Genomic DNA, 20,132 nt, shown 5'->3' with positions numbered 1-20,132 from the left:
TCATGTGGGGTGAGAGAAAGGTAAGCGGGTGTGAGAACCACAGAATGACAGAGTACCCAGGGCAGCAGCTGCCTGGCAATAAATAGTGTTGATGGTCTCCGTCGTGACGGTGTGAATATATAACGAGAAGCCTAAAGAGTAAAGAAATGTCAAGACAGACACCTTCATTAAGAGCAACAACACTTGATCGAACGACACTAACGACCCCTCTGCGATCTTCACAGGTGAAAGTCAAATTCCCAGAGAAACCTCGGACCCCATTGTGCGGAGTTCATGTCTGAAATCACTCCAACATGCATCAGAACAGGGAGGAGGCGAGGTTTATGCGGACAGCCACCAGGGGGATATCAAGACGCTCTCGGGAGCTGTCATGTCATCCATCCTTATACAGTCTAAACAAGCTAGTCGAGATTTGAGAACACCTAAAGTACGCCTGCGTAAATTTCTCCCGTGACTTCTTTCTTCGAAGCCTTTAAACAAACTACGAGCCTCAATTAAAATGTTCTCGTCTTTTTTTTAGCATGAATCAGAAAGTAGCATCAGTAACACAGAACCTGTGCATGCATTGTCTCACCAGGTTCTGCAGATGTTACAAATTTCCAGCTCTGAGTTCTGCGACAAGGTTGTGATGTTTTTTCTCAACATCAATGTGTGAATGCCGACACATATCACAACCCCACCCAGAAAGACTTGAGTGTAAGCGTGTGCATGTGTATGAGCGTTAAAAGGTGTGAAGCCACAGGGCATTTTCACAGCAGAACTTTGACACCGAGGGTGAGGAGAGCATATCGGCCACTCATAGCATCGAGCGAGCCACACCACAGCCCCGCAATCTAAATTTAAAGCAACATATTTCTGTGAAAGTGTCGCAAACAGCTCAATCAAGTTCAGCTCCTCGCAGTGACATCGAGAAACAGCGACGCCCTCTTGAAAAACAAACTTGTAACAGGTACAGAACAAAATCCCGAGCACATTGTCATCCTCTTCACTTTGTTTGCTAGTGTTACAGTCGACAGGAAGAAATAAATCTTTTAGTTTTAGAGATTACTTTATTACATTGGTGATGACACAACTGAGATTGACCTGTCACCTGTCTGCTCTGTTGTTTGTCGGCGTGAACGAACAAGGTACAATGTTGTTCTTCAGGGAACAAATAAACAAACAAAGCAGCTAACGCACATTTCAACACAGCGATAAACACAATGAACACACACACCAGCTGTGCAGGGAGGATCAGACTGTGGTTCACTGTCAGTTTGAGTCTTTGCTCCAGATTCTTCTCGACCCAGATACACAAGTAACTGACTTAAATATGCCCCCACCCCCCTCACACACACACACACTCACCTTCTTCATTTAAAACTTTTCATATCACTGTCTGCAACTTCTGTGACCTTTAACCTCTTAGGAAACAAACCTTGTTTCTCTGAGTAACACAAAACCTAAACTTCAGCGGCCCCTGCTGGATATTAATGGACATAGCAAGGTCATTTGTGTGGGGAAGCCCAATCATCGTGCACGAGAGAGAAGTTTAAAAAAATTTGAATTAAGCATCAGATTTATTTCACAGAAAATAAATGAAATTTTTATTTTATTTTGTTTATATGTAACTTATAAGATGTTTATATTATTGCAAAAATATCCAACAGAATAGAAAAAGAAAAGTGTAATGAGCTCCAGGGACTTTCTGCATAGTAAGTATTTATTTCTAAGAAAGTTTTTCCAGTATTTTTTCTGTGAATGTATTATTGTATATTGTTTTCCTCTCAGTGATTCGGCTGTGAAGGAGTTAAATGTTGCAGGCGTTCCCTCGCGGGGTCCTGAACAGGCCTCTCGTGCTGAATTAGATTCCTCAGCCACACATCCTCCATTGCTATGGCAACCCTCCCAAAGCTGAGCGTCGACCGGCCGAGTAGAAGTTTTGTTGTAAGTTTTTCACAGAAGAACCGGACAGCGCCGGAATGAAGTGAGCTGGTCGGGAGAGGGAGAGAAAAGAAAAGTTATTTCCCAGGGGTAGGTGAAAACTATTTCTCATATTTCTATGGAACAGTAAATATTGATTAAAATACTTTAGAATTTTTAAGTGTTTAATGCTCAAAATCTCAGCTAAAACTTTTGTTGTTATCAAGGCTGTGTGGGTGCAAACAACCCCGGAGCTATAAACTTTTGGATTTTGATAATTGCTCTTGCAGGAACTTGCGGCCAATACACCTGCAAATATTAAACTTATATTTATGCATCACAAGTTCATGTGCACGGCCTCAGACTTTTCTTCACCATCTTCCAGTCGCCTCTGAAAGAGTCGCCATGTTTTCCCTGTCGGAGCTGGTGCCTCTCAACCAGCATCAGAACAGGTCCAAACTGTTGAAGCCCTGGTGGGAGGTCTTCATGGATTACCTGGTGGTGCTGATGCTGATGACGTCTGTTTTGACCTGCACCGAACAGCTGTCCAGGGATCGAGTGGTGTGCCTTCCCTTGGATCCGTCTGTCACTGCAAATACCAGCAATCACAGTTTCTCCACTCGCGACACTGAGTCTAAGACTCCATCGTCAAAGCAGCCGATGCAGATTCAACAGGACGCCGTCCCCCCGAATCTTCATTCTGCAGCCCGAGGTCGACGCACTCATCTGGTCTATCAGCAGTACGTTTACATCAGCCAGGTACTGTAACACTCCCCTGAACACAGCAAGTGGAGACAAACGATATTGTGTGAGTCTGCACAGGTCCCATGAGATGATTGAATAAGTTGTCAACCTTTTACCACTCTGTCCAGGTGTGCTACCACGAGGCCTTGCCCTTGTGCTCCCGTTTCTTCCCCTACATGGCCTTGCTGCAGTCTCTGGTGCTGCTTGCCAGCGGCTCCTTCTGGCTCCACTTCCCCCGCACCTCGGCTCGCATCGAGCACTTCCTGGCCATCTTGGCAAAGTGCTGCGAGTCGCCCTGGACATCTCAAGCCCTGTCCCACGCTGCGCGGCAGGAGAACATCCGGGAGAAGGAGGCAGAGAGACAGCCAGCCCGACCTCCTCCCTCTTCACCCTCACCCCCAGTGACCCGCACGAGACGCTCAACCACAGACTCAGGCACAGACAGCCCACTTCTGAGGAGGTCAAATAGTGTGTCCTCTGCTGTGCCTCCCTCTCCGTGCCCCTCCACACTCTCCCGTGGCTCCACCGTGTCGTCAGGGTCCCTCAGCTCCCAAGGGTGCTCTCCTGGTTCCAAGACGTCGGTCGTGGTTGACAGTCCCAGGCAGGTGATGAGTCTGGATAAAAGTGACGGGGAACAGGCCAGGGCTCTGTTCGAAAGGGTCAGGAAATTCAGGTCCCACTGTGAAAGCTCAGCTGTCATCTACAAGGTGAGAGTTCCTCTAGTGTAGATGATCTGTAGACCATACACGTTCTTCTTGTCTGTTACTTTCATTGTTTTTTTAACCATCAGGTCTACTTGGTTCAGACGATATTCAAACTGCTGATGGTAACTCTGATCGTGAGTTACACCATCCCTCTCCTCAGCAACTTGTCCTTCACCCACACCTGTCACCCTGAGGAGCCGACCCTGGTGGGCTACGCTGCCTTTGACTGTATCCACGTGCTCTCCTCACTTCTACGCAAACTGTTGGTGGCCTACCTGACCCTGCTGGGGCTGTACGGCCTTCTCAACGTTTACACCCTCAGCTGGATTTTACACAGGTGAGCAGAGTGTGCAAGGATAAAGATGTTTACACAATAGATATTTTGTGAATCTATAAACCATATAGTATTTTTTGTCTGTGCCTTTTTAGCTCTTTACAACAGTATTCCTTCCACTCCCTGAAGGAGCTGCGCTCCCTGAGAGATGTTCCAGACCTGAGAAACGACCTGGCCTTTCTGTTACACATGTTAGACCAGTATGACCCTTTGCTGGTCCAGCGTCTCTCCATGTTTTTGTCGCCGGTCGGTGAGAGCAGGCTGCTGGAGGAAAGCTTGGAGCGGCATTGGGGGGAGGAGAAGCTGCGAGCCATGACGAGCGTGGGTGAAGATGGCTGCTCCAGACTGCAGCTGGTGGCCCTGCCTCGCCTTCCTCCAGCCCTCTTCACCCTCAGCCAGCTCCAGGTTCTCAAACTGGAGCTCATCAAAGAGGCCAGGTTTACCGCACAGGTAGCCAACATGACATCACTCAGGTGAGTTGTGCAGTGGTGTAGTCGGGCTTCACATATTTTAAACAATACACACCATTTTAAAAGTTATTTCCACAACAGTAAAATAGTATAAACAAGTATTTATGTGTCATTAATCTACATTTATTGGCTGTTCCTACAACAGAGAGCTCCACCTCTACCACTGCACAGCAGCTGTGGATCCCAGTGCGCTTGGAGTCCTCCAGGAACGTCTGGAGAGCTTCCACCTCACCTTTACTCAGGCATCAGAGATCCCCAGCTGGGTCCTCTCCCTCCGCAGCCTGCATGAACTCCACCTCTCTGGTTGTCTGAGCAGTGAAGGTGGGGTGGGCCGCTGCTGGGCGCTGGGCAGCCTCTGCCGGCTGCATCACCTACGTGTGCTGGTGATTCGTGGCATGTTACAGCGGATCCCTGCGGAGGTGTGTGAGGTGGCAGGCAGCTTGGCGAGGCTGGAGATCCACAACGAGGGCACCAGGCTGCTCGTACTGACAGGACTGAAGCGGATGGTCAACCTGACCGAGCTGCTGCTGCAGGACTGCCAGCTACAGCGTTTGCCCTCTGCACTGCTGTCTCTGACCAAGCTGCAGACACTTGACCTGCAGCATAATAACTTGAGGACTCTGGAGGAGCTGCTCAGTCTGGCTCATCTACGGCGTCTCTCTTGCCTCAGACTCGCCTATAATCATGTTGTGGTGCTGCCGGCTAGTGTTGGTGTGCTTCGGGGCCTTGAGCTCCTGGATCTGTCCAACAACCAGCTCCAGAGCCTTCCCTCAGCACTCTTCACTCTCCGCCTCCTGTGCAGGCTCCTGTTGGCGGGCAACTTGCTGGAGGAACTGCCTATGGAGATAAAGTCCCTGCAGCTGCTCACAGAGCTGGACCTCAGTGGGAACAGGCTGGAGAAACTTCCCCCTGAGCTATTTAGTGGTTGTCTGGAGCTGCGCATACTAAACGTGGCTCACAATTGTCTTAGTTCATTACCTTGTGGTATTGCAGCTTTAAATAAGCTGTGCCGGTTGGATTTGCGTTCCAACAGTCTGGAGGAGCTGCCTGCTGAACTGGGCTGCTGCACAGGGCTGCACAGAGGGGGTCTACTGGTGGAAGACTGGCTGTTTCTTTCGTTGCCTCCCCATGTCAGGGACTTCCTGAACCGTTCTTGCTCCAACTCTGGTGCATACTCAGAAGATCGTTCCCGTCCAGAGTCGGACAGCTTCCCGTACTTCTCTCCGACGCAGTGGAGCTTCTCTTCTGCTCTGGAATCACAGATATAAATCTAGTCTGGCTCCTAATAATATCCTAACACTGATCATCTTCTGTCAGGCTTGTTTGTGTAATGATATATGATATGATATATATATATTTTATATTTACCTGCACACTGCTTTTGGATAGTTTTCCTACCCTTGTTCTTCTAACAGCGCCAAATCAACAGTATCTCAAGGCACTTTACTACAAAACTACAATTAGCAGCACTTGTGGAGAAAAGACACTCAATAAACCTGACGTCTCTGCTCACATGTTTGTCTCTGATTTCTTACTGTTGATCAATTTATCATAATTTGCGCATACTCCAAGCAGCTGCTGTAAAAAACCAAGCACTGTGAGTAAAAAAAAACATACTAAATATTCTCATCTTATTATTTATTATTTTCATTTTATGTATCTTTTTTTAAAAGAAGGCAAATTCTCATCCTGTCTTTACACAAGAAGACAAATGACCGGTACCTCATCAGAATATTTTATAAGGGTTTGTCCTGATGAGCATAAAGTGAAATAACCAGTTTGCAGTGATCAAGGAAGTTGGGCACAATACATTAGAATATATATATATATAATATAATATATATATATATTCATGATTGACTGAGCTGATTCAAAGTATCTGTAATGTTTGTTTCAGCAAAATATCAGAAACTTAACGACTTTGACTTTTGATAATTAATTGATGTCTGAGCCTCACGAGCTCCCGTAGAGACTCTCTCCGCCGCGTCCCGCTTTTTTCCGGACTGCGGAACAAGTTCTGACCAATCGCTGGGCGCGTTTGCGAGCTGTCGCCCGCGTCCACCAATCAGCTGGGCGCGCAGCGGCGGAGGCGGAACTTCCGGATCCTGGTATAAACGTAGTGAGGCCTCGCATGCGGTTTGGATCCGACGCTGCCGCAGAAGAAAAAAAGAAGACGAAGAAGAAGAAGCTAAAGCTAGCTAACTAACTAACGAACTCAAGGTGAGAACGAGAAACCGGGATTTATTTGTGGAGTTTGTAGAAGTTCTTTGTCGTCGCTTCGTATTTTTAATTATCGTTTTCGGTAACAGCGCAGCTTCTCCAGACGGAATTAGCTTCCCCCATTGTTTGCTTGCTGCCGCTACCGGGAGCTAGCTAACGTTATGAAGCTTAGCATCAGATAGCTTAGCCAAGCTGCCGTTCTTCTTCTTCTTCTTCGTCACATTCGCCCGCAGCTTCGCTTTATCTCCTCGGACGCGTTTTTCCGAACAAACATCCGTGAACACTCGAGCTTCTCCGGTTCTCGGACGTTAGCCGTTAGCTCCGGGCAGGTCGGTGGCAGTGTGCGCAGGTTAGCTTGGCCACGTTAGCATCGCTTATGCAACACAATAGCGATTCGGCGGAGTTCGGGAAGCTAACCGGTTGTGCTAGGTCTGACCGAGCTCCGGGTGTTTTTGCACATCACTCACAAGAGTAACCGAGATTCACACTTGTTCTCCCGCTACATTTGTGCTTAATTAGCTCGTATCATATATATATATATATATGTTTGATAGTCAGAGCGTGGATACTCTTTGGTTTATTACTCTAACTAATTTGTTTATATAGCCCATTTAACAGGGACAAACTATGTTCAGTATTTTATACATTGATGAGTAGAAAGTTTGAAACATACTGGAGAAGTGTGTCCATGTTAGGATCGAGGAGTTATTGATAGTAATAGGAGAGTAGGTGTATTGCATTTTAAACAGTCTTGTTGTGAGCATAGTCCGCCATAGGTGTGTTTTCAGCTGCGGGAGGAAGTTGATCAAGTTAAAACCTTGACTTTGTGTTTTTTATGTTCCAGACAGACACAATGGCTGAGAATGATGTTGACAACGAGCTGCTCGACTATGAAGAAGATGAGGAGCCGCAAGGAGCCCCTGAGAGCGCAGCCCCCGCCAGCAAGAAGGAGGTGAAGGGCTCCTACGTCTCCATCCACAGCTCCGGCTTCAGGGATTTCCTGCTCAAACCAGAGCTGCTGCGTGCCATCATCGACTGTGGTTTTGAGCATCCATCTGAAGGTGAGAGGAACATGGTTGCGTTGGTTGTTGGATGCAGCTTTGTTTGTCGTGTGCGCACTGTATCGTTGAATGCTTGATGTTATGCTCTGTCCAGTGGCCATCCATCATTACTGCTCAGTGAAGGTGCTATTGCTTAACTCTGTTCCTTTTTATTTTTTCATCATACAGTCCAGCATGAATGCATCCCACAAGCTATCTTGGGCATGGACATCCTGTGTCAAGCCAAGTCTGGTATGGGCAAGACAGCCGTGTTTGTGCTGGCCACACTGCAACAGATCGAACCCGTTGACGGACAGGTTAGTATACACATCCACGCGCCTGGTCTCATTTGGACTTGATGCTAGCCATCTCAGATGGATTATGTTTATATTGAAAAGCACAGATCAAAAGTTGTAGCGGTGACAAATGTTAGCCTTGCTTTGATCAGTTTTAAATACTTACGTGCTTTTGAATCTCGCAGTGGAATTTTTAGGTAACACAAATGTTTTCATTTCAGTGAATTACTTGAAATTTACACTTGCTTTTAAAGAAAACGCATTTAGTTGCATCAACATGCTGAGTGTCTGAAGTGTTTTGTTTCTGATCCTCAGGTGTCTGTGTTAGTCATGTGCCACACACGAGAGCTGGCCTTCCAGATCAGTAAAGAGTACGAGCGGTTCTCCAAGTACATGCCCACAGTTAAAGCTGCGGTATTCTTCGGCGGCATGGCCATCAAGAAGGATGAGGATGTCTTGAAGAAGAACTGCCCTCACATTGTCGTTGGAACACCAGGCCGCATCCTCGCTCTCATCCGCAGCAAGATCCTCGGTCTGAAGAACGTGAAACATTTTGTCCTGGATGAGTGTGACAAAATGCTGGAGCAGCTAGGTGTGTTCTCAAGACTTTTCACCTTGGTTTTTTAAAATAATTTTACTTGTCTATTTTATAAAGTCAATATTGAATCCAACCTTCTTGTGTGGCAGACATGAGGTGTGACGTTCAGGAAATCTTCAGGATGACACCCCATGAGAAGCAGGTCATGATGTTCAGTGCAACTCTGAGCAAGGAAATTCGACCAGTGTGCCGCAAATTCATGCAGGATGTAAGTGAATGATAAAGCATTTAAAACTGCTCCTGCATCAATGTCACTATTAATTTTAATATGTTTTGACTAACGACTGACCCCCCCCACCCCCCTGTTCTGTCATCTCCTGTGCAGCCCATGGAAGTATTTGTGGATGACGAGACCAAACTCACGCTCCATGGCCTGCAACAGTACTACTGCAAGCTGAAGGACAGTGAGAAGAATCGCAAGCTCTTCGACCTCCTCGATGTGTTGGAGTTCAACCAGGTAAAATACGGTTTAAAACAGCCTAATGCTGTATATTGATGAAAGATGTGTAATTGTGCAGTTTTTGTAGTGTACTGAATGTGTACTCTCAGAGGTGGCACATTTTAATACCTTTGCTTCACCTCTAGGTGGTGATCTTTGTCAAGTCAGTGCAGCGGTGCATCGCTCTCTCTCAGCTTCTGGTGGAACAAAATTTCCCTGCCATCGCCATCCACAGGGGAATGGCTCAGGAGGAGAGGTGAGACACATGCAAACAAATGGCCCGTAGCGCTCTGATTGCCAAATATGTTTATGGCGCACAAGGCTTCGTTAGTGGACTGGACACATCAGAGTGGATCTGGTTCAGTAATGCCACAGCAGCTGTGTTGCTAATCCCCTCTCTGACGCTGTCCTCCCCCTCCTTGTCACTCAGGCTGTCTCGCTATCAGCAATTCAAGGACTTCCAAAGGCGGATCTTGGTGGCAACCAACCTTTTTGGCAGAGGGATGGACATCGAGCGAGTCAATATCGTCTTCAACTACGACATGCCAGAGGATTCTGACACCTATTTGCACAGGGTGAGTAATAATGAGGGGGGGGAACTGCTGCCCCTTTTTCCACCCGTCAGTCTCATCTTGAGACATGATTCTGTCCTTTGGTCGAAGTCTAACGTGTTGAAACTCTTCTCACCAGGTCGCCCGTGCTGGTAGGTTTGGAACCAAGGGCCTGGCTGTAACCTTTGTGTCTGACGAGACCGATGCCAAGACTCTGAACGATGTGCAGGACCGCTTTGAGGTCAACGTGGCCGAGCTGCCAGAGGAGATCGACATCTCCTCTTACAGTAAGTCAATTTCCAAATGTCTGCTGCGATGTTTGATGACTTTATTGAGGTTGAACTTTTAGTAGGGATTGTGGATTAAGTGAGTTCAAAGCCCCACAGATAATCAGCTGGTCCAATAAAACTTTAGAGTCGTTTGGCAACTAGAGAGACAGCTGGTGCTGCCATGTATCAGTGGGGCTCTCATCAAATCAAATCTCGTAGACGTTTAACCTGTTGGTGAAGAGTTGGTATGCTCAGCTGTTGCTCTGTTTCACGTGTTCAATTCGTGTCTCTCCTCTGTTCCCCTTCAGTCGAGCAGTCCAGATGAGTCCTTCAGCCCAGCAGAAGTCTTCTCCATGGATCCTGAGTCTTGTATTTGGAATTCGTCGTTCTTCACTGTTGATTTTTAACGCTCTGCGTTATCTTTTGTTCATCAAACATTTATTTTTATTGTCAGTTTTGGGGAGGGGGGGTGGGGGTTACGGTCGATTTTTAATTTGTCTTTTATTGTTTGTTTTATGCTCAATGAAATTAAAACTTTTTATAAAATGTCATTTTACTATTGTGGTCTCTTGTGAGGCTATTCTTGTCTCTACCACATTTTCATTGATCTTAGCCTGGAGCAGTTAAAGAAGTTCTAAGGAACATAAAAGCAATTCAGCCCCTCCCCCCCTTTCAATGTTAAAACTAGACTGAATTGCGTTTCTTTTCTCCCCATTGCAACACAATTCATATTTAGAAAAGAATCCAGCAGTCCTGTAGTAAACAGTTGATACTGACACAATTATGGCAGCGCGTGCTCTGAATTTCCAATTTAATGCCTCCAATTAAGTTATCAAGTGGAGCAATGGTGGTAATTTAGAAAAGATTTAAACTCTATGTCATAAGCACACTGTATAATCAAGTTATTGCTGTTAATGTATCTGTTGGTATCTTGTTTTTAGGTATTAAACACTTAACCCAAAACTACGATCAGATAATGTCATTAATTGTATGTATTCCTGTTAGAGCAAAAATCGTCTTTCTCTCCAAGCAGCTTAATAATTGGCGTTCTGTGGTGGTTAAGATGAGATAAAACTTTATTGATCCCTCATAAGGGAATTTAACCAGGTTTTGGTCCATTTTGGGAATTAATCCTCTTCCTGAAGCAAAACAAATCCTGTGTGTCTGCGTAGAAATATCTGAAGAGTTCCTCTGTGAATTGTTTTCTTTTACTTGGTGATCCTCCAACTCTTTAATTATTTTTAGATTTTAATACCTGTTATTTAAAGACAATTCAATAAAAATCCTGAACACAACCTCAGAGTGTTTGTGCAGCGTCACCGTGTCGTCGTCGTCATGGCTGCGGACTGCACACGTTTCAACACAGCGTGCCGAGTGAAAACGTCTTTATTCAGAAATGAAGAACTCATTCAAACGTGTGTAAATCATCCGGAGAGGAATTATAAGGAACAGAGTGAATTGAGTTCTGTCTCTTGAGTCTTGTTTTTTTTTTTTATATATAATTTTCAGAAGCACGACCTTATCATTACAGTATGAATGTTCACCAGTAGACGTACAATCATGCTTTTATAAATTGGCACTTAACGCTCATCTGGGATCTGAACCCTTCCTCATTTAGTGCTGAACTACACATGGACTACTTCGAAGGATTGGCCCTTATACAGCAGAACTACAAATAATGTAACGATGCATCTGTACATATTTAGCTGCTCTATAGTGTCTTTTAACAAATCTACACATACAGTATCAAAACCACAGCATCTACAAAGTAAAGACAAACATTTTTTTAATGTAACACGTGTGTAAGAATTGCAAGCAGCAGACTCTGAACTATGAAAGCCTATTCTATCCAAGAGACGGTAGAAAACTCAAATTTCTCCCAGTTGCACAGAAAACTGCAAAAACACCAACGCCACTCTCTCGTGGCACGACAGGAAAAACGTCTTAGAAGTAATACAATGATACTCTGAATGATTTTAGAATCACCACTTGACAATAACGAATGCAGTAAAATCAAAAGATCTCCCGATCCCTCCGCATCACCGTCGCGTGGAGTAGGCCTGCGGGATCGGGTGGTGAGTCAGGGCTGTCGTAAGGTGCGTGAACTTTAACCCAACGACCAGTTCAGGAAGATGGTTGGGTTTTTCAGTCATTTTACAAAGTCACAGATGCGAGAGACTGATTCAGAGTCCGTCTCCGTCCTCGCCCTGAGAAACAGGTTCTTATTGACGTCTGGTGGCTCCGGCAGGCCCGTCCTCTGTGGCTCCAAAGCTCCTCTCAGTCTCCGACAGTGACGTCGGCAGCGATTGTCGAGAATAGACGCCACTTAAAGCACGAAGACGCTAACGTTATTGTTGTGTGTCAACCGTGTTGCCTCGATTACAGGCCAGATTGGGCTCCGGAGCGGCACCAGAGCGTCCCCACCCGCTCGGCACAAATTACACGTTAACCCAGTACATGCAGTTCTTCTCATTTTATTTTTATAGCAGACCAGAGAGGGGCCCGGTTTTCTCTCACTGCCCGTCAGAGTCAGGATTGTAATTTGCACAGAATTAAGCGGTCAACATCTTGACGCCAGAATCCCGGGCTTGTTCTTCTCGTGCTCGCTAAATGTCTCGGTTTCTTGTGAAGGAACGGCAGGAGATGAGTTCAGCTGTGTAAACAACCTCTGACATATTCTGCTCTAATGCGCACACAGAGCCGTAACCCCTCGGGCTCAACTCTGTCTTTTTGCCACTATGCACCACATCTCCTCCTGAAGCCTTCGTCATCCATCATCAGATTTGTCTGTTTGACTGCTGTGACCTCTCTCGGGGGGTCAAGCCCCGGATCTGCAGGAGTCCTCGTCTCCCTGTCTCTCTCCATGGCTGACAGCTCTCAGCTGTTCTGTCCCTCTCAGATCCCAAACATAGCAGCGCCGCCCCCCTCGGTGGCGGGCCACTGTGTCATCAACAATAAATACCAATGAATAAATACCATAAAAAGACACAAACATCAGAGATGCTCCTCCATCTTCACGGTATCAGTCTTTTTCTGCCTGAGTTGTCTCTGCGAGTCTTCATTTGGTTTTTCAATACTCAGGAACTGGAGCGCTCTGACCCATGATTCCAGCGGGTTTCATTTTTGGCTCCAAAGCGCCTCCAGCTCTCTGTTGATCAGTGTTTGAGAAGTGCTCTCCGTCGATAATTAGATTGTGTGTGTTTAGCTCCATTGTCCCCAACAAGGGTCTCAGAGTTCAGAGGACAGTTGGTGCAACATGGCAGCTGGTTTTGTCAGTATGAAGGATTGTGGTCAGGCCAGAAACGACTTTTTATCTACACTAAAGCAGGGGACAGTAACTTCTCTGTTTCCAGGTCGGAGTTGAACCCCATTCCAAATCATTTACCAGACACCTGCACCTTTCTCACATCTACTCAGAGACACTAAGGACATCTATTTTAATCTATGGGGGAGTCAAAGTCTTTTTTTTTTGGTGAGGGAATGTAGGTTGGGGGGGGGTTGATACCACTAGTCGATGAACTTGTGTGTGTCTCCGTAGAGCCATCGCTGTGGAGGCATGGCGGCCTCATTGAGATGGTTGCATTCGTCGCTGCACTTGCAGGACTGGATGAACATCACGGACCGGTTGAAGCGTTCTCCGTCGGGGCAGGTGAAGGCCACGCTGGCGGTGCGCGTGCGACGGGGCGAGCAGCAGCGGCCGTCCCTGCACACGCCGCAGTAGTTGGGCCTGTACAGACGAGTGCTCCTGCAGCCGGCGTAGGACAAGCGGTGTGGCTCCGGGGCCTTATGGGTACGAGAGCACTTTCTTCCTTTCTGCAGAGGGAGAACGGAGAAAAGAGCAAAGTCAGACTTTTCACTTAACGCCACAAACATCAGCCTCGCGGTGGAACTGCTGTCAGATTTATCAGAATGCTGCTTTTCATCGAAAGTTTGCTTTTGCGTGGAGTCAGAGCCGCACAACATGAGAAAACCCACCGCTCTAACTCTGACACATGGAAATCAAAGTTAAAGGCAGTTAAGTACAGAGGCGGCAATAAACAAACTGAAGGTCAGAGCAGCAGATGAGTTCCAGGGAGAGGAGCGTGCCAACAATAGCCGGGGACTGACACTGAAGCACATTAACACCCACAGCGGCTCTGCAAACATCGGGAGAGCGCAGTGAAACAGGTGCATAACAACCCATCAGCCTCAGGAGTGTTTCTGAAGGTGTTGTGTTCAAAATGTGAAGGAGCAACAGAGTGGGCGCAGCGAGGGCTCTTCACATCACACAGCACGGAGCCACTGAGTGCAGCTGAAAGCCGCAGTGTCGCAGGGTCAGTGTGGGGGAGTTTGTCCTCCATCGCTAACAGGTTCTAGCATTTATGCCGATGTAAAAAACGAATGTTTGTCGTGTTGTGTGTACAGATGAGCTGCTAGAAACTTGAAAAAAGTTTGCAGCTGGGGAAAGCAGAAGGGCTACATGAGGGAGGCCTGGTCCAAATCAGCTCTGCTCACACAGCAACAGAACCGTGAATAGACGGGATGAACCAGAAAAGGCCCCAGCCACAGAGAGATTCAGGGGTGTGGGGGGGGCGGGTATATACATGCCATGATATTAATACCAATCTGACCCGTTGAGAGAAATCCTTTCCTGATTCCATTTAGCATGGTGGCTGGACGACATAGTTGAGGGCCATTAGAGGAAACGTTGTAATCTATCCCCATCTTAAAAGCACTAAACACATTCCTCACCTTGACGGGGATGGACATGGAGCTGCAGGGCCGAATGTTGCACAGGCGCGTCTCCTTGATCAGCTTACAGCGAGCATTGTCATTGGTAATGCGAGAGGAGACGCCCATCCCACAGCTCCGGGAACACTGAGACCAGGAAGTAGTCTGAACCACACACTGGTCGCCCATCTGCCTCCACGCTGGGGAGAGGTGAGAAGAGAGGAGACGTGAGAAGAGAACAACGACCTGACGACGCAAAAAATCTGAAGCCGCGGGAAAATTGAGCAGCGACATCAGCAGAGGTGAAGCAGGATGGAGGGAAAGGGCCGCTGGGAGAGAGAGGGGAGAAGCAGAGACGCAAAGCACACAGGCCTCATTCACTGAACAGGCAACACTGACGCATAGAGAGGGTGATTACAGAGAGGGTGACAGAGGTATGTGCTGTGTGAGGGCAGTGTGAGGGAGAGGGTGTACCTCTGGTGTGCAAGGAGCCAGTGGAAAACAAGCCTCACATAAATGCTGACACACACACACACACACACACACACATGCACTGATGCAGAGGGCAAGGCTCACAGTGAGGCTGTTTGTGCGTCAGAGGGCTAAAATGGTTAAAACATAAACATGATGCTTTACTGCATGGAGGAAACAGACGGCACTCTGAGGCGACACGGTGGCACCCTCTCTTACCCGCCAGGTGCTTGTTTCCACGTGGCTTGTCCCACTTGCGCCCCAACTCCACCAGCTCGTTGCCCATGGTGTCCTTCTCCTTCTTGGGTTTGTAGGGGTACAGTTTCCGGTAGGGTTTGGGATAAGGCTTGGGGTAGGGGTAGGCCGGGTAGGGGATGAAGGGGTAAGGCGGGTAGACCGGAGGTTGGGGTCGCCTGTGCGCCGGGGGCACGACGGTGCTTCCCTTGTGGCAGTCGATGCTGAGGCAGCACTGGCCTGGCACCTTGACCAGCTGAGGGGCAGGACAGGAGGGGGACGCCAGGGGCACGTGGCTGGGGCAAAGGGGCACACAGCCCACGGCTCCGTCGATGCAGGTGCACTGGTGTTTGCAACCGGCGCGGAAATTCTCGCCGTTTTGGTAAATCCGCCCGTTGTATTCGCAGGAGCGGCCCTCTGCCTTTGCTGGGGGGAATCAGGAAGACACACAACGTGGTCAAAATACTTAAATACTAGAAGCGGCTCATCTTTGATATGACAGAAGGGAGAGACACACTATCTCCAGATTTATGAAGCGAGCTCTATTCTTAGACCAGAGGAATTTTGACTTGTTTACAATGTCCTTCCCCTTTTGCTCACTCAGTGGAACTCCCCATATAACACCCTGGATACCCCCCTCTACATAGAAACACCCCCAAATAAACACACATATAAAAATACCACTGTGTGTATATGTTTGTGTGTTTCGCGGGGCTGTTTGTGTACACATTGGACTACTTATATAAATCCCGGAGTTGGCCAGGTTTCAGTCGCAGCTCATGAAGGTGCTCTGTTTTCGAAACGTGGCACAGGCTTCAAACCTCAGGCTCCTATCAAAGAGAGACTCCAGCCGCTTGGCTCGGAAGCCAGATCTCCCCACCCTGAAGTCACACATCCCCTCGCTCAACCCCGAGCTAAACCCCCAAACTCTGGGCCCAGTGTGAACCCAGAAAACTAATCCAGCTCCTCCTCCTGTACGCACCCCTGCAGATGCCATGGGTACGGCCTACATCATTGCCGTAGTTGCACTCCAGGCCCTTGTGGTGGTCGCAGGGCCGTCCTTCGTGGCAATCCTGGTTGAGCTGGGCGGCGCACACCTTGCAGCAGCCGCAGCCGTCCGGGACCGAGCTGACCCCTGGGGGACAGGATGGGGGCCCCGCCGGACACTCGCAAACCGCCGGGCAGCCTGCAGTCACCTACAGGAGGGGACACAGCAGAACAGCCATGTTGAAAAACAACCATCCTGCGGGGAAATATTCCTGTGAGGAGAAGTCACACTGGAACCGAGCAGGACAATAGTTTGACTCATGTTACACAGATCACAGAAATTCCTCAAAGTGTGTGTGTGGCTTGAACATCAGCTGAATACCCAGCACTGTCCGCGGCCCCACAGGGATATCTGTGACCCTCTGTCGCCTTCCGCTTGGCATTCGCCGGACGAGCGGGGATGAAAGGGATCTTCTCTAACCCAAAACCCCCCCTCATCTTTTGTTTCTCACCCTCTCTGTCTCCACATACACACACACACACACACACACACCAGGGCCTTTCCACAGCTCCCAGCAGGTATTGAGATCACAGGGAGCTGATCAGCATGACTGTCCACGGTCCGATCGCCCAGAGGGATCCGTCCCTTCCTGACGGCTTCTCTCTACACCAGCCGTGCTCCCTCTCTGGTGTCACTGACAGTTGGCGGTTGTGGTTGTGGGTGTGTATGAAGGTTGGATGTGACATCACACAATGCAGTGACAATAACGTTCCATTTTTAGCATCATATTCGGGGTGTAACCTGGTACTTGAAACATCCCCATGTAAAAGTCACATAATATTCTTGCAGATATTAATAAACTGCAGTGAGTCCGTGCTGATGGGTTTTTAATAGTTAAGTAATAATACCGTAGTGTAGTTATAGAGGAACCATGAATATAAATATAATAAAGACTATGACATTTGGAGGTATCTCTTATTTGCTTTATCAAGTTAAATTTAGGTGAATGTGGATAGAGAGGTAGAAGTAAATTTACTGAAGTACTTTTCCGAAGTACACATCTGTTGGATATGTACTTGAGTATTACCACTGAATGCTTCTTGATGTGTCTGTTTCATATACAGTATATTCCTACATTTAATGATGTGTATTTATATTTCTAGTTATTTACTTTCATTGGCTTTCTCTGTTTTAACCGATGTAAAGATTATTACATGTATTACTAATGGTATTAATACTCTTCAGAAGGTTTTGTTTGATGATTATAGATATTCAACGACCAACCTGTTCCAATAACTTATAATGGTGTGTAATAGTATAACACTCACAGTGGCCATGTCTCTGCATGAAGGGCAGCAACTCTGGTAATACTTATTATCATATACTTCACATAAAAAAAACACATGAATGAAAAAGAATAAATACACACACACACACATATATATATATATATAGAGAGAGAGAGAGAGATGCAGTACTTTCCAACAAATTACTTCACCTATCATATACTTATTACAGTGAGGTTTCATCAGAGCAGTATTACTCTGACAGACCGAGATTAGTTTGTGTGAAATGTGACCAGACGACAGAAACTCAAATCCTCAGCGGCTCCAGTTCGAGTCCAGACACGTGAGTGTTTATTCCTCAGTGTTTACGTGCAGCAGCAGCAGCAGCAGCAGCAGCAACACTCACCAGACCCACTGTGACCAGGTGCAGGACAGCAAATAGCAGCAGTGTCCCCATGCTGTCGGCTCAGTCACATAGGAAAAGAGAGAACGTGAGCAGCTCGTTAAAATCACAAATGTAAAAAAGATAAATCCCGCAGCAGCTCGGAGACGCGGTCCTCACAGGTTAGATCCTCCGGAGCTCCTCTCGTCCTCCATCATTCTCAAACTTCTCCTGGAGGGAAACGCTCCTCCCCTTTTTATACCAGCCCCGTGCTTCTCATCCCGGCCCCTCCCACTCCAGAACTCCTCCAGCCAATCAGGGGGCAGGCGCGCGCGGGCAAGGTGTCCCGAAAGGGGGCGTGGTCGCAGGCGGGGCGGGGCCTGGAGGGCCACTGACAGCTGCAGGGCGGCGGGGGGGGCGTGGCCAAGCATGAATGCAGTCATTCATAAAAATTCAGAATTACTACATTCCAAAGAGGAGCTGCGTGTTTATTTATTTATGTTCGAGGGGAAAATAATATTTTTGATGCTTTAAAGTTCTTTTCACACGCACACGTCTGTCCGGCCGCCGCTTTGTGAAAAGTAAAGTCAATATACTCAGCTGCTGCTCCGTGCTACATTAATACTGCAGGCGGCCAACAGCTACTTTAGGAAAATACCCCAAGACAAGAGCTGGACAGATGAAGTACAAGTACGAGGAGAGCGGAGCTGACTTTAACGACACGAGTGAGTGATCGCCATGTTGAAAATGATTATGATAATCTCCTCCTTCCATATCCTGTCTGTAACCCCCACATTCCTTTCACCTACTCAGAGGTTCCCACCACACACACACACACACACACACACACACACACACACACACACACGGCATGTAAACACACAATAATTAATGTACATAATGTTTTGGTTGAAGCGTCCCCGCAGACATTCACACAGGAAACCATCTCAGTGTCTCAGAGGACATTACTACATTGATTACCTAAACATATAAAGAAACTATAATTCTATAAACTACCTTAACTTTAAACTAAGCTAACCTAACCCTAACCTATAAACTATTGACTTTAACTTTAACCTAACCTGATCGAACAACCACAAACATCAACCTTACTTTAACCTGCACTGAGTTTAAACGGAGAGTTGGGTGTGTTCATAGCGCAGAAAAAACACACACATCCACCGAGGTGAGGATAAACTCATATCCTTTACTGAAAGCTGAGGCTGAACTCCAGATGTTACAGCGACACAGACGATACAGAAATGTAGATGAATGGTGAAAGAATGAAATAAACAATTTCTGAGTGGAATGGAAGTGTTCACAAAAATGTTAGAATAGTTCAAATGAATGAATTTGACCTCTGACCCTTAATGATAATGTTTGTTGTATTGAAGTAATTGTGTGATTCTAACTATTAAACTATCGTGGGATTTACACAATAACTGCTGAACAACTTAAAAAGCCCCATGTAAACTGTGTACAAGTCAGTGCATCTTTTTTTAGAGTGAAAGAAGTAGAATAAAGCGGAAATACTCAAGTCAATAAATTTATTTATACATAAATAACTGTACTTACATGTACAAACACCTGTATACGCCCCCTCTGCAAACACACTCACATTTACTTATCAGCAGCAAACCCCATACACACACCATCACACATATAGTGTCCAGTTTTTATAACACACGGACACACACAGAGACACACACACATTTACCAAACCTCCATCCTCTTCCCACAATCCTCTCTGTGAGGGACGGGGGTGATGTAACAGGTCCGTGTAAACAGGGAAAATGAATGTGTGTGTGTGTGTGTGTGTGTGTGTGAAATGTTTTTGTTGTTTTCATATTTAAGTTCCATTGACTCATCAAAGAATGATTCCTTTCCACTTTGGTCTCGGTGGCTTCCATCCCAGACATAATAAACAAACATGTGCGTTTTTTTCCAACACACCAGAGTGGAGGCATTCATCAGCTCCTCTGGATCCTGGACACTGACTCTGGGAGCTTCACCCCGAGCGCTGACCTTTACATTCTGGAGCTGACGGCGAACGTCAACCAGTAACGGTTAAAGTGACACGAGTCTGCTTTAAGAGTTCGCTGGAAAACCTCCCCGTCACTACTATTAAAAGGTGGGAGGGAGAGAGGGGGGAGAGACAGATCGAACCTTTCGAAAAAAACAAGTCTGGGGATGAGACACGTGAAGAACGTACAGGTAGAACAGGATGGCAGTGCGAGGTCAGCAGAATAAGAGTGTCTCTCTTTTCTTTTCTGACTTTGTGCCGAGAAGAGCAAAACGTTATGAGTCCAGTTTAAGGAAAAGCTTTGTGTGTCTGTGAGAGGAAGAGTGTGTTCATACATGGGTGCAGTGCACGTGGACAGGAAGACAGGTGTGGAGTGTTTGTTCAGGAAAGCCCCTGCCACACCTGCCGAGACAACTCCCACCCAGATACACATGAACACACACACACACACACACACACACACACACACAC

At 47.0% G+C, this 20,132-nt stretch overlaps 3 protein-coding genes across 3 annotated transcripts; 2 read left to right on the top strand and 1 right to left on the bottom strand.

The window, feature by feature from the left end:
• Positions 1-1,878: 1,878 nt before the first annotated feature.
• On the top strand, positions 1,879-5,666 carry LOC109647191 (volume-regulated anion channel subunit LRRC8D). The gene is made up of 6 exons (XM_020112967.2): positions 1,879-2,013; positions 2,288-2,661; positions 2,775-3,353; positions 3,437-3,687; positions 3,780-4,157; positions 4,300-5,666. Exons 2-6 carry the CDS (start codon positions 2,308-2,310, stop codon positions 5,420-5,422), a joined length of 2,685 nt encoding a protein of 894 aa, XP_019968526.2. The 5' UTR covers positions 1,879-2,013; positions 2,288-2,307; the 3' UTR covers positions 5,423-5,666.
• Positions 5,667-6,237: 571 nt separating this feature from the next.
• Positions 6,238-10,533, top strand: ddx39ab (DEAD (Asp-Glu-Ala-Asp) box polypeptide 39Ab). The gene is made up of 10 exons (XM_020112596.2): positions 6,238-6,374; positions 7,219-7,435; positions 7,604-7,731; positions 8,026-8,302; positions 8,398-8,516; positions 8,634-8,765; positions 8,894-9,003; positions 9,178-9,322; positions 9,438-9,585; positions 9,876-10,533. Exons 2-10 carry the CDS (start codon positions 7,228-7,230, stop codon positions 9,890-9,892), a joined length of 1,284 nt encoding a protein of 427 aa, XP_019968155.1. The 5' UTR covers positions 6,238-6,374; positions 7,219-7,227; the 3' UTR covers positions 9,893-10,533.
• Positions 10,534-10,937: 404 nt separating this feature from the next.
• LOC109642866 (CCN family member 1) lies at positions 10,938-17,862 on the bottom strand. Its single transcript, XM_020107809.2, has 5 exons — positions 17,663-17,862; positions 15,965-16,178; positions 14,968-15,408; positions 14,299-14,477; positions 10,938-13,380 (listed from the first exon to the last, which is right to left on the bottom strand). Exons 1-5 carry the CDS (start codon positions 17,711-17,713, stop codon positions 13,075-13,077), a joined length of 1,191 nt encoding a protein of 396 aa, XP_019963368.2. The 5' UTR covers positions 17,714-17,862; the 3' UTR covers positions 10,938-13,074.
• Between the last annotated feature and the right edge of the window lie 2,270 nt (positions 17,863-20,132).

The sequence above is a fragment of the Paralichthys olivaceus genome, chromosome 5, assembly GCF_024713975.1.
Source record: "Paralichthys olivaceus isolate ysfri-2021 chromosome 5, ASM2471397v2, whole genome shotgun sequence".
Classification (NCBI taxonomy): Eukaryota; Metazoa; Chordata; class Actinopteri; order Pleuronectiformes; family Paralichthyidae; genus Paralichthys; species Paralichthys olivaceus.
Note: the sequence above shows the minus strand (reverse complement) of the source record. Positions and strands in the feature narration are given on the sequence as shown.